The 12,060-nt window shown below is 38.5% G+C and overlaps 1 protein-coding gene across 2 annotated transcripts; it reads right to left on the bottom strand.

Moving 5' to 3' along the window:
- Positions 1 to 3,810: 3,810 nt before the first annotated feature.
- LOC103150681 (probable G-protein coupled receptor 61) lies at positions 3,811 to 10,352 on the bottom strand. 2 transcript variants are annotated; one of them, XM_016680877.1, is made up of 3 exons: positions 9,992 to 10,352; positions 9,512 to 9,655; positions 3,811 to 7,866 (listed from the first exon to the last, which is right to left on the bottom strand). In XM_016680877.1, exon 3 carries the CDS (start codon positions 7,683 to 7,685, stop codon positions 6,285 to 6,287), a length of 1,401 nt encoding a protein of 466 aa, XP_016536363.1. In that variant the 5' UTR covers positions 7,686 to 7,866; positions 9,512 to 9,655; positions 9,992 to 10,352; the 3' UTR covers positions 3,811 to 6,284. The 2 variants fall into 2 exon arrangements, with proteins under 2 accessions (XP_016536363.1, XP_007570444.1); XM_007570382.2 differs by lacking the exon at positions 9,512 to 9,655.
- Positions 10,353 to 12,060: the final 1,708 nt, after the last annotated feature.

The raw sequence follows: 12,060 nt of genomic DNA, 5'->3' as shown, positions 1-12,060 counted from the left end.
AATTAAGTTAAATTAATGTAAATAAGTCCATAAGATGAACTACAGCCAAACACACTTTTTAGAGTGCTGTGCCACCACAGCACTCCACATTGTGTCTTCATTTGTTTAAATGTTATGACTAATTTAAAAACTGAAAAGGCTCAAGAAAAGGTTCACAGGGTCTTTAGAAGAGAAACAGGCCCACAGCATCACAGATCCTCCACCATGTTTAACACTGGGCACAAGGTTTCAAACCAGCCCTATACTGGAGGGTTTGTTGCAGAAAGGTTCAGTTTAGTTTCACCTGACCAAAACACACAGCTCCAGTTAAAATCCCAGTAAAGTGAACTAGACACGTTTACATTTGTGATGGTAGGACAAAAAAAGAAAAACACATTTTCTGTTATACAATAATCAACCCCACAACTTAAAAAAGCTGATTTCCAGCTTTTCTAAAAGTCTAATTTATTGATATTCTTTCTTTTTCCTCTCTGTAAAAAGATGTAGAAGGTGTTTTGTGTTTCAGAGATTTTTTTTTTCTTCTGCATTCATGCTTGTTAGGAACTGCAAAGATGTGGCTGTTCTGTTTCAAATCTACCTCTGATATGTTTGTTCAGCCTCTTCAAACTGTGTTGATCAGCAGACAGTGACTTGGCTCCATGGCTGTGTTTCTCTGAAGCCACAAAACAATCAATCATTAAAACTGATCATATTTAGAGTTCATAGGGTTTAAATGCACCAAGCCAGATATTAGTTTTAGTTGCATTAAACCTAGTAGACAGTCCTATTTTTGTTTTTAATTGTATTTTCTTTCAAGGAGTATTTTTTGCAATCCTTTGGAGTTTTTTAGTCATACTTTTTTGTGGCTTTCAGAAATCATTTTCAACATTCTTCTTAGCCCTCAGCACATTTCCTCTCAAGATTTTATTTTTATTTTTTACTTTTACCATGAAAACCTTTATTTCTGTTTGGGCTAACAGAAAAGAGAAAAGTGCACAAACAGACAACAATGTGTCAGACCTAAAAAATAAAACAAATGGAAGAAATAAATTAATTTCAGAAAACACATTATCCCCGATCTCGAATCTTGAAAAAAAAAATCAAAACAGATTAAAAACATTGACATGTATCAGTGTATAAAGGGTCAGGAAGCTTTTTGAAAGGTTTTGTGACTCCAGGGAACCACAGCGAGATCCATCGATAAAAATCATCTGAAAGTGATTTCATGACTTTGTAATTTTCTGTTTTTTTATGTAAACCACCTGCTGAAATGTGCTAAACTTGATTGACTGATTTCTTGAGACAATAAAAAATCTTTAGCAAAGACAAATATGATCATTTATCTGAGCTGCAGGCCAAGTTTTCAGCTAACAGCTCCTTAGGAATCACTTTGTTGAAGCTGAGATACAATTTTCAGTTTGTCAAACTGTTTTTTCTTTGATATTTCTCAATAAAAGTAACAGCAACAAATTGTTTCTTTGGTAACAAAGATTCAAAGAATCCAATTAAAAATTGGTTCTTTGCCTTTTGTCTTTCAGTTTAAGTCCCAACACTTGAGCATAACAGTCTTTTGTGAACATAAATGATTCATAAGGCGAGTTAAAAGTGGCTGTATAAAAAAAACAAAAAAAAACATTTGTCTTAGACTGATCAAAAAAGCATAAAAAATCCTGTGAAAAAGTACAAAAAAGGCAAGAAAGTTTAATAGTTTGGATGAAAATTATGAAGAAATGAAGGATGATGTTAGGTTTTATGTCATACACAAGAATTTAGGTGATATCCTAAAATCCCACCATAAATAAGATGCATAAATTATGTTTATGTTTATGTACAGTTCTGGAAAAAAAAATTAAGAGACCATTTAAAATTATTAGTTTCACTGATTTTACTTTTTATAGGTATACATTTAAGTAAAATGATCTTTGTTATTTTATTCTATGAACTACTGAGAACATGGCTCTGAAGTTACAAGCAAAAATTTTGTATTTATTGCAGAAAATGAGAAATTGTCAAAATAACAAAAAAGATGCAGTGCTTTCAGACCTAAAGTAATGCAAAGTAACATTCATATTCATTTATAAACAACAACAACGACACTAATGTTTTAACTCAGGAAGAGTTCAGAGATCAATATGGTGGAATAACCAGGAGGTTTTCAATGGGGTTCAGTGCAATGGCCTCTCAAGTTTTTCCAGAGCTGTACAGCAGAAATATTCAAAATAATTCTCCCAAACATGTCAGTTTTTTTTTAAAATCTTATCTCAAAAAGACTTTAGAGAAGTGCTCCTCAAAATGTGACAACATCATAAAGTAAAAGCCGCAGTTTTTCCTCTCTATGTTTTAAAAAGTCATGCCAAAGTGAGTCTTTCTAGGCTCCCGACGGAGCAGGCTCCTCCTCCCACCCACCACAGTGCTGAGAAATGTCACTAGGTAATAATTGCCATGGGGATGGCAGAGCCTGCTGAAGCTGGGGGCGGTTTGACTGAGGTCCATCACTGAGGTGTGAGGCCTGTCACGCATCAGCATCTTCCAAACGAGACAGTGGCACGATTGATTTGATTAGGCCGAGCATCTCCACATTTTTTTATCCACTTTTTTCTGATGAAGGTCACAGCACTGCGTTGCCCTTTCGAGTTTAAATGTTACCTTAAGGTCAAATTGTTTGAACTGAGTCCTCCCGCCAGGTCCCTCTTCTCTGGGATATCTATGTGAAGCCCAGAGATTAAGGGGTGCACAACCAAGTCGGGAATGTAAATATAGCATCGCCCTGCCCCCGTAACAGATTGATGTTATTTTGCTGCTTTGTCGTTCTGAAATGCTTCAAATTTTAGCGCCTTGAGTGTTTCTAAACAGCAACTTTCGAATAACTATTAAGGGAAAATAACCTGACCAAATTTCAAAAAGTAATGCTAATAATTAAGAGTTAACTGGAATTAACTTTTTTTTTTTTTTTTTTTTTGGTAAACTCAAATTAATTGTATGAGCTGCATCCACATCTGATCACCGCCTGACCTGTGAAATAAAGATATTCCTTAAATAGAACCGATCTGATAACATGAAGTATGGAAAAGTTCATAAAAGTAACAAAACCCTAAAGAATCAAAAGGAAAGCAATGTTCAACATCTACCAGCCTAAAATGGATTGCAAATAAATTTCTAAGGCTTTAGGACGTCAGGGAAAAACATGGAACAGTGGAAAGCCAATGGGACTCTACACTATAAAAAATAACTTTGGAGGTTATTAATGTTTACTATTTAAATTACAAAAATATAAATCAAACATAATAGTTTCTATATTTAATGCTTAACAATGGAAACTCTAACATTAACAGTGTTTATAGTAACAAATAGACCAAAACACTTTTAGATGTTTAACCTTTAGCTGCTGCTAGATTAGCAAAGATTGCTAAAGATAGGTTTTCCTCTAGCTAATGTTTTTAAGTGCGAGCCAGGTATTATTAATGAACAGTGTACTTTACCTGTGGTTGTCAGGAAAACAGTTTCCATGTCAGCTTCTTCAAAAGGATTTAAAAACTTAAAACTTCAATGTTAGCATTAGCTTTGGCAACACAGCTGATGCTAACGTCAAAATTGCATGTAAGTTTGGTTTCTTACTGTTTATTTCTCTCTTTTTCTACTTAATATTATGTAAATTGTCAAATGTGATGTGTCTAAAGTCTAAGTCAATATGAAATAAACACATAGACTCTGACTAATGTACTTGGGTGATGTAGCAGAACAATTAAATGGTTTGAATGGCTCAAAAACAAAGGCTATTAGAACAGCTCTGCAAAAATAAATGACTCACATAAGTTGAGAGTGGATCCAAAATGTTTTACAAACATATAAAGTCTTTATTACAACACTTTCTTCCACCCAAGGTTTGGCCTTTTCCCCTGAACACATTCATATTGATGCAGAACAGTAGAAGTTACTCTTTTTTGTTGTTGTTGTTGTTGTCACAGCATAAAATTGATCTCTGAACAAAAGCGAACCCTATAACACATCATTCACAGTTTGGGATATTATTTAGTCATGATGAAAAGAAAGCATCAAGCTTAACAAGTGTTTTATTTTTGACTGGCATTATCACTAAAACAACCCTTGAGAAAATACTATGTAAACCCTGTTTCCATGTAAGAAAGATTATTTCTGACAGTCATGTCCACATATTTCATCCTTAACAGCTATAAAATACCAGCTGAATTCATTGTCAAGGCCAGAAACTTTAAGACCCTTATTCCTAGTGAACCTTCAAAAAGCAGATGCTCTGTGATACGGGTTGCCAAAGTAAAGGTTTTACTGAAAAATGTCCACAAGCAAAAACATAGCAACAAGTTCTGCTTACTTGTTAGGAAAACAAAAAATATTGTCTTGCTTATCTTTAGTTTAATGTCAAAAGCTGAGATTCACAATATAAAAAAAACTCCACTCACTGAGTGGCGCGCACAACATAAACATATACAAAAAATAAACACGGTTTATTACATAAAGCAACAAAAGAAACAGAACCCTATTTGGATGTAATGCAGTGCTCTCACACAATACTGTTTAAAAAGCTACACCCAAATATCCTGCTTAATAAACGGCAGAGAGTTTCAATAACCCTGATGATGTTTTTTTAATCTAAATGGAGCCGCTTTAAATCTCACCTGATTTCTTAGAAAAAAATGAAAGAAGGTCTTATTTAAAGAAAGGAAGCTGTAGTTTCTGCACCACTTCCATTAAATATTAAACCACCAGGCTTGATTTGGGGACTGGCATTTTCAATTAACAGATGAAAGCCAAATTACCTAATATACACTTTATTTTATTGCTGTCTTGTTCTAATTTTCATAGAAATTCACCAAACCAACTTTTTTTTAGACCAAGTAGACTTCAAAATGTTGTATTCGTATCATAGACCTTATATATGATCCCCTAAAATTACAGAGGAATTTCCTAAACATTTGCAACTTAAAGCGCCATTTTGTTCCCTTCATGTAACTAGATTTCTGAATACTGTTACAATTTATGACTTCAAATTTTTAAAGGGTTCTTTCAGTGTGAATTCTCAAGGTTTCCTTTATTATTGTTCTGAGCTGAGTGTTTGTGTTTAAAGCCAAAGTTCTTCAAATTCAGCACTTTTATAGAAATTTCCCTTTTCACAAGGAACAGTTTGAAATACAATCCTTTACAATCTCTTGCAGAAATATTGATACCTTTTGAAACTTTTTCACAAATTGTCAAATTACAACTAAATGTTCTGTATTTTACTGGATTTTTATGTGACAGACCGACAGAAAGTAGAGCATAATTGTGAAGTGGATGGAAAACAATACGTAGTTTTTAGCTTCTCTAAGTTGGTGCTTTTTTAACCTTGAGTCTTTTCACTGTTTGTCCAGTTTTAGACACATTCAGATTAGGCCTGGACTTTGACTATGCTTAAACATGCTGTAATTTAAGCCACAACATTTTTACCCTAAACTTTCCGATTGTTTAGAGTAGATATCTTGCTGAAAGGTAAAACTCTCAGTTTCAATTGTTTTGCAGTTTGCAATTTGTTTAAAAACATAAAGAAATTTCCTATAGCGTGTATTATGAAAACAAGCTATTTCGCTTCAAAAGAATGATGTTGCTTTTGATTTTCTAAGCAAAATCTTTTTATAAAAATTGCTAACCATTGGTTCAGGTGGGCGGCCATCTTGGTAGGTTTGCTACTCATATTCTATTTGTGGATGACTGATTGAACTGTGCACCATGAGGTACTAAAAGATTATTGTTCTCTAACCTGCATTCAACTTCTCCACAATTTTATTCCTGGCCTTTCTGCTGTGTTCCTTGGTCTGCATGATGCTGTTTGTTCTCTCGTCTCTCAAGATCAATTAGATTTATTCAAAGATCAATTTATACATGGGGATAATATTTGCTTTGGTTTAATTAGGTGACATCTTAAGGCAATTTAATTGAGGGTAAAGGAGGATAGTAAAGGGATACATGTGGACTCTTTTCAGTTTTGTATTTGTAAAAACTTATATATCCTTTTAAGTTTATAAAAACTTGTAAATCTATATACATTTTCTTTCCACTTCATAAATCACTTTGAAGCATAAATAATACACAGACGTTTCAGTTGCAATGTAAAAAAATGTGAAAAAGCTCAATTGGTATTTATACTTTTGCGAGGCACCATAAGTTTGTCACTATGAGCTGAAAAATATAGTGAAAACCTAAAGGGTCAAACCGAGTCACATCTTTCAACAAAAGTGAAAAAAGAGGGAATTTTCTGAAACTCTCTCCATCTTTGCTTGCTTGCAACATAAAGCCTAATTGTCTGTATATATGTGGTTGTTTTTTGCCTGTTCGATCTCAATAAACTCTGAAGTCTCCTCGGCAATCTGCCCAGGGATGCGGAAATCAATAGGAATGGGTTGTGCTATCTCAGTGGGTTGGCACTGAGTAACAGGGCAGCAGGCCTCTCCCCCCTTCGGGCTGGAAGTGCTGCGAGAGTTTTGAGGGTCCAGGTTGCAGGCAGTGCCTTGAAGAAACTGAAGAAAGTTCTCCTCTATGGACCCGTCACGGCTCGGCAGTCTGTCCTCCATTTCGACCCCAGATCTGCGAAACAGGCAAGGGAGATGCTTGCCGAGCTCCTCGCGGATCTGTCTGTTCAGGCAGCCGTAGAAGAAGGGGTTGGAGGTGAAGCAGAAGTAGCCGATCCAGGTCACCACCTCTTCCAGAGAGGCCAGCGCGGCGGGTGGACTGGCAGCCAGAGCTGAGTACAGGTGGAAAGTGAAGTAGGGCAGCCAGCAGCACAGAAACTGCCCACCTACAGCCGCCAACACGGCGGCAGCCTTTCCTCCCCCGAAGGGTCGGTGTGGCGTGGCTCTGTCGGTGCCAGTCCCCGTCCCTGAACTGGTGACCATGGTGGACCTGCTGCTAAGCGACTCTGACCGCTGCCGTCGCGGCGTGTCCATCCAAGTAGGAAGTGGCCCGTGGTGCATGGCGGCCACCCGAGCCACTTTGAACATGTTGCAGTAGACGACGAGGATAACCAACAGTGGGCAGAGGAAGTACACCAGAGTGAAAAGGACCATGAAGGCTAAGCGGTTTGAGCCTCCTCCAGTCCAGTGGAGGGAGCAGCGCCTGTGACCCTGAGAGGCGGGGGGAGGCGGGATGGCCCCTCCACCCCCTCCGCCGCTCTCCAGAAGAGGAGTTCTTCCGCCTTGCAGGAACCAGGCGAGCAGCGGCAGAGCAGACATGGTCAGAGCTTTGACCCAGATCCCCACCAGCACCGAAGCCACCAGACCGACAGTCATCTTCACCTCGTAGCGCATGGGGTGTATGATGTAGTAGTACCGCTCCACGTTTATGACGGAGATGGAGAGAATGGCAGCACTGACTAGGAACACGCTAAGAAAGACGTAGCTCCGGCACAAGGCCTCGCCAAAGAAGGCCCGGTTCGAGAGCATGCCAAGCGGCATCAGCACCAGGGCTGCCAGGAGGTCCACCACGCACAGGTGGAAGACGAAGGCAAACTTGTGGAGCTGCGGGGCCTTGGCGATGACTGCCATGACAGCCACGTTGCCCACCACAGCCAGCAGATCCATGAGCAGCATTGCTAGCAGGGCTAGCGCCTGGGACAGAGCCCAGCCTTCGGGCAGCGACAGGGCGGACACGTTGGAGACGGGCTGCGGAGTCGTGTGGGAGGAGTTCCACGTCGGCTCCATTGAAGGGTAGGACGGGGCAGGCGGGCGGGGTCAGTCACAGGCCCATCACCCATCCTTCAAAGCCAGGGAGCGCGGTCAGAAAGTACGAGGGTTGAAAATTAGGTCAAATGTTGTCTTGTAGGTCCAGAGGGCGATGCTGGGATTGTCAGAAGGTTCACCGAGTCTTCAGTCACATCCCGCGCTAACATGAAAACAGAAGAAGAAGAAAGGCGAAAGAGTGAGTCAAAGTTTGAATGCGTCATTTATGTATTCAATCGCTGATCAATGAAATAATTTTTTACCACTTTTGCAGAACTGTAAAAACACAAAATCTAACTGAATCTAACTAAACTAATATTAGTTCACTTGAAAGAAGGCAAAAGTAACTTACAAGTAATTTTTTAGCAAGATATAAGAGCTTGTTTTAATTCAATAATTCTTTAATATTGATGAAAAAGTACTATTTCCACTGGCAGATTAATTCACTTATAAAATAGGAAAATTGTCTTGTTATAAGTGAAATAATCCACCAGTGGAACTAATATATATTTTTATAAATATTAAAGAATGATTTAATTAAAACAAGCTCCTACATCTTGCTGCAAAGTTACCTATAAGTTAGTTTTGTTGATTTCTCATCTTTGCAAATGTATTCTTCAAACCTTTCCACAGCTGCAACAACACATTGTTTCTTATTGAAAGCTTATAAGATGTACCAACACAAGTTAGAGCATAATTATGAGTTGGAAGCAGAACACATGATTCTCAGGTTTTCTTTTTAGTGTGGTGTGCATTTTTTATCCAGCTAATCAATTAGCTTTTGACTCTTTTGAGGTTTGTCTCTTTTGGTTTTGCACATACAGACTCAAATCTGATCACCCAGTATTCTTTGTATTGCTTAGCATCGGTCAAATTAAATGGGCTGTGAACAGCAATTTCTAAGTCTTGCCAAAGTTCCTCAATAGGATTCAGGTCTGGACTTGGAGTAGGTCATTCTGGCATATGTCTCTTCCACATATCTTCTACTTCTCTACAAGGAGGATACCTGCTTTTTAACTCTTCTAACATTGAAAACTGAATTGTTTCTTTAGGAGATGTTCAAAGTCTTGAACTTTTTCTGAACTTTATCCCTGACCTGTTTGCTGTCTAAGCTGGATTTAGATTAACTCACACACAGCCTCTTCATCTTTGAAGGCTCGTGGTTGCACTGGGTTTTATTTGGTGGCATCAGAGTAAAGGGTCTAAGTACTATGCATGTCCCATTTGTTCATGTATTTCTTTAAGAATTTTAAAAACTTGCATAGGTTTCCATTTATTTCCTAGTAACGCTTTCTTTTGAGTTAGTCTAATCACATCAAATACAATAAAATACATGACAATTTGGGTTTGTAATCTAACAAACTTCAAGACACATCAATACTTTTTCCAGAGCTTATATGGAAAAACTTTTAGCCCATTTTTAGCAACAAAGAGAAGAATATTCTGAGCCCAATAAAGTGTAGGTGCAAATATGTTGAAAACAAATAAAGCACTTTAGAAAACATTATGGAAAAACAATCTGATGAATCCAGAGTGACTGAACAGCAGAAGGTGATGTCCTCGGTTTCCAAGCATACATCCTCTGAATGCATGAATGCAGGCTAATTCACCAAAACTAATCCTGCCACCGAACAGGCAATCCTTCCACCACATCCTGCTCTTGTTGTGTAACTTAAACCTCATATTTACGACCTCTTACAATGAAATACAGCCTCTGATTTGCAGAAGCCCCAGAACAGCATGTAGGTCTAAATATGCTAATGATTCTCTTGGTGCATGCTCACCAGAATAGGATGTCGGCCACTTACCAACTAAATTCAGTCTCAGTTTCGCATGATGTTTGGACAGACGTCAACACATACATGTTTTACTGCTGCTCTGCTGGTTCATCCTACATCTGACGAGGATGCAGGGATTCTCTGTGTCCTGCCTGTGATGCCAGTTGAGCAAATCTGGGTAGAGAAATCCAGCCTTAAGCTCTGATTCACTGTCCTCCCAGAGCATCGTCTGCACATCACACACAGAGCTACTCCCAGTTCAGCTGAGCCCTGGTACCTGATGTGGTCCGGTCTCACCCGCTCACTCATTTGTATGTCAGTCGTTATTGTTTGGAGAACAACGTAGGAAAAGGAGGCCAACACGATTTTAAACATCTTTAAACGTCACGTTACGATTAATGAAGATGCATCTGTTGCAGATTAGACGGGAAAGGGAGGAAACATGCAGGAGAATATGTGGAGAATCAGAGACAGTGATGGGAACAGAGCAGGAAAGAGAGCACTGTGTACCTGAACCTGAATATTTCCCTGATGCCGCTGTCTGCTGCTGCTGCTGCTGCTGCTGCTGCTGCTGTCTTTGAGGATGGGAATGATTTTGCTCCCACTGCTGAGCTTCATACTGGAAATCAATCACTGTACCTTCTGAACACTGCTGAGGCACTTCCCATGGAGTACAGCAGCCTCTTTTCCCATCCCTTCATCTGCCCTGAGCGTCCCGCTCCCTGGATGACCGCACGGCTGTGGCAGCCGGGATTCTTCTGAAACGCAGCTGATGCAAATGCTGGCAGAGAAGACACCAGCTCCCTCTCTCTGCTCTCCCCCTCCGCTCACACACAGTGACCGCAGAGATGGAGCAGGAGGCTGCGAGGAGCAGGACCAGGGACGCTGCTGCCGCCGCTGGGTCCTAGTGTCCGCAGCATATGTGCAGATTTTACATACAAAAATATGAAGCAAACGTGAAAGTAACAGAAAACATCTAAATATATCCACTATCTGTTTGTGGAAAGAGGGGGGTTGTTTGTTGCTGTTTCTGTTGTGATTATGTCTAGATGTTATTGAATATGATCTTTAGAGAACATAAAACATATTTTGTAATTTCTCCCAAATTTCCACTTTTTCTGAAAGTTGCACTGTAAAAAAAAATGACCGCACAAAAAATGTTTACATGAAACATTTTTTTCATCTAAACATGTTTGTTTTTAGATGAAAAAACAAACATTCATACAATTTCATACATAAAAGTAAGATATTCAGTAAAAACAAATAAAAACCAGAAAAAACTAATATTCTTTCAAGATTTTTTCCGATGTAATGCAAAATGTGAATTGCTGTTAGAGCCATTTAAGTTTTTTTCCTGCATTAATCACCCATTAATTGTTCTAGTTCTTCCATAGAGGGCTCTATTAAGTGACAGAAAATTCAGTTTGTAATTTTGAGTCTTCCTTACAGAGTAAACATAAAACATGGGACTCCCATAACTGCTTGAATTTCAACTGGAGTTGAGTATTGCATGTTTTAGCATCTTATTATTTTAACTTTGTTTAAAGTTCAAAGAATAATCCTTGTTGTTTGATGGTTGTGCCTGTGATGAACCAAAAGTCCTAACCAGGTGTTGACAGTGGAACTGTGTCAATGTTACTTTATTTTTGGTCCTAGAAGGCAATTTTCCTTCTAACCAGGTGAAAAACATACAAAAACCACAAATATAGACACAATCGCTCAACGACATTGGCAAAAACACCAGAACAAATACCAATTAACCACAATCAGTTTTTAATTGGTATTTGATTCATTGAATTTATTTTTTTCTTATGTTGGAGCAAATACTGCAAATCTCAGCAAATAATAACCAATTGTCCTTGACTGGTTTTAAGATCAGCCAATCAGACATGGCCGACTCTTCCAGATTTCACTAAATCTAGACTGAACGCAATTAGTGGTGATGATGCTCTTAACAGGAAGACCCAGTTGCCTCCATTATAATGATAAAAAACTGCATTTTACAGTTTCAAGTACCTATTTTCCTCATTTCAGATTATTTTACCACTTTGTTTGCACTAATCTCACACGTTGAAACTTTCTTTGTGCTAAAGGTTTGTAGAGACAGAGAAGAGTTGGTTAGGACAGATCTCAGCCTCCTCCGTCCTCAAACGGGGACTGTTGTTGCCACAATGATCTTTTTCCACATACGGTTAATCTCATTGCTCTGTCTGTGGAGAACAATGAAATCTGGCTTATTATGGATAAGACTACTCTACAGAAGGAGTGGGCATGAAGCTCCTGAGTCCTGGATGTTTCTCATTTGCATTTGCAAGGTTCCCCACAGAAATAAACAAAACATTTGCATCTCTTGAAAATCGCATCTTGCTCCTTTTTCAATGTTAAAAACCAAATTTTAATTTATTGTACCTTTGGTGAATATGATCCAATATTTTTCATAGACTGAATATGATGATTTTAAGTTACATAAGGAATTATTTATTGTCTGAAACAATTTGGAACAAAGTGATTCTGTGGGGCGGTGTTGAGCAGTCAGTATCCTACCTCCAGCAGAGCACTTTCTGAACGTCTTCTGTTTG

The sequence above is a fragment of the Poecilia formosa genome, unplaced genomic scaffold, assembly GCF_000485575.1.
Source record: "Poecilia formosa unplaced genomic scaffold, Poecilia_formosa-5.1.2 Scaffold260, whole genome shotgun sequence".
Lineage (NCBI taxonomy): Eukaryota > Metazoa > Chordata > Actinopteri > Cyprinodontiformes > Poeciliidae > Poecilia > Poecilia formosa.
Note: the sequence above shows the minus strand (reverse complement) of the source record. Positions and strands in the feature narration are given on the sequence as shown.

What these genes read in the sequence shown, in the direction of transcription:
- LOC103150681 (XM_016680877.1), bottom strand. Translation starts at nt 7,685, where the DNA reads ATGGAGCCGACGTGGAACTCCTCCCACACGACTCCGCAGCCCGTCTCC.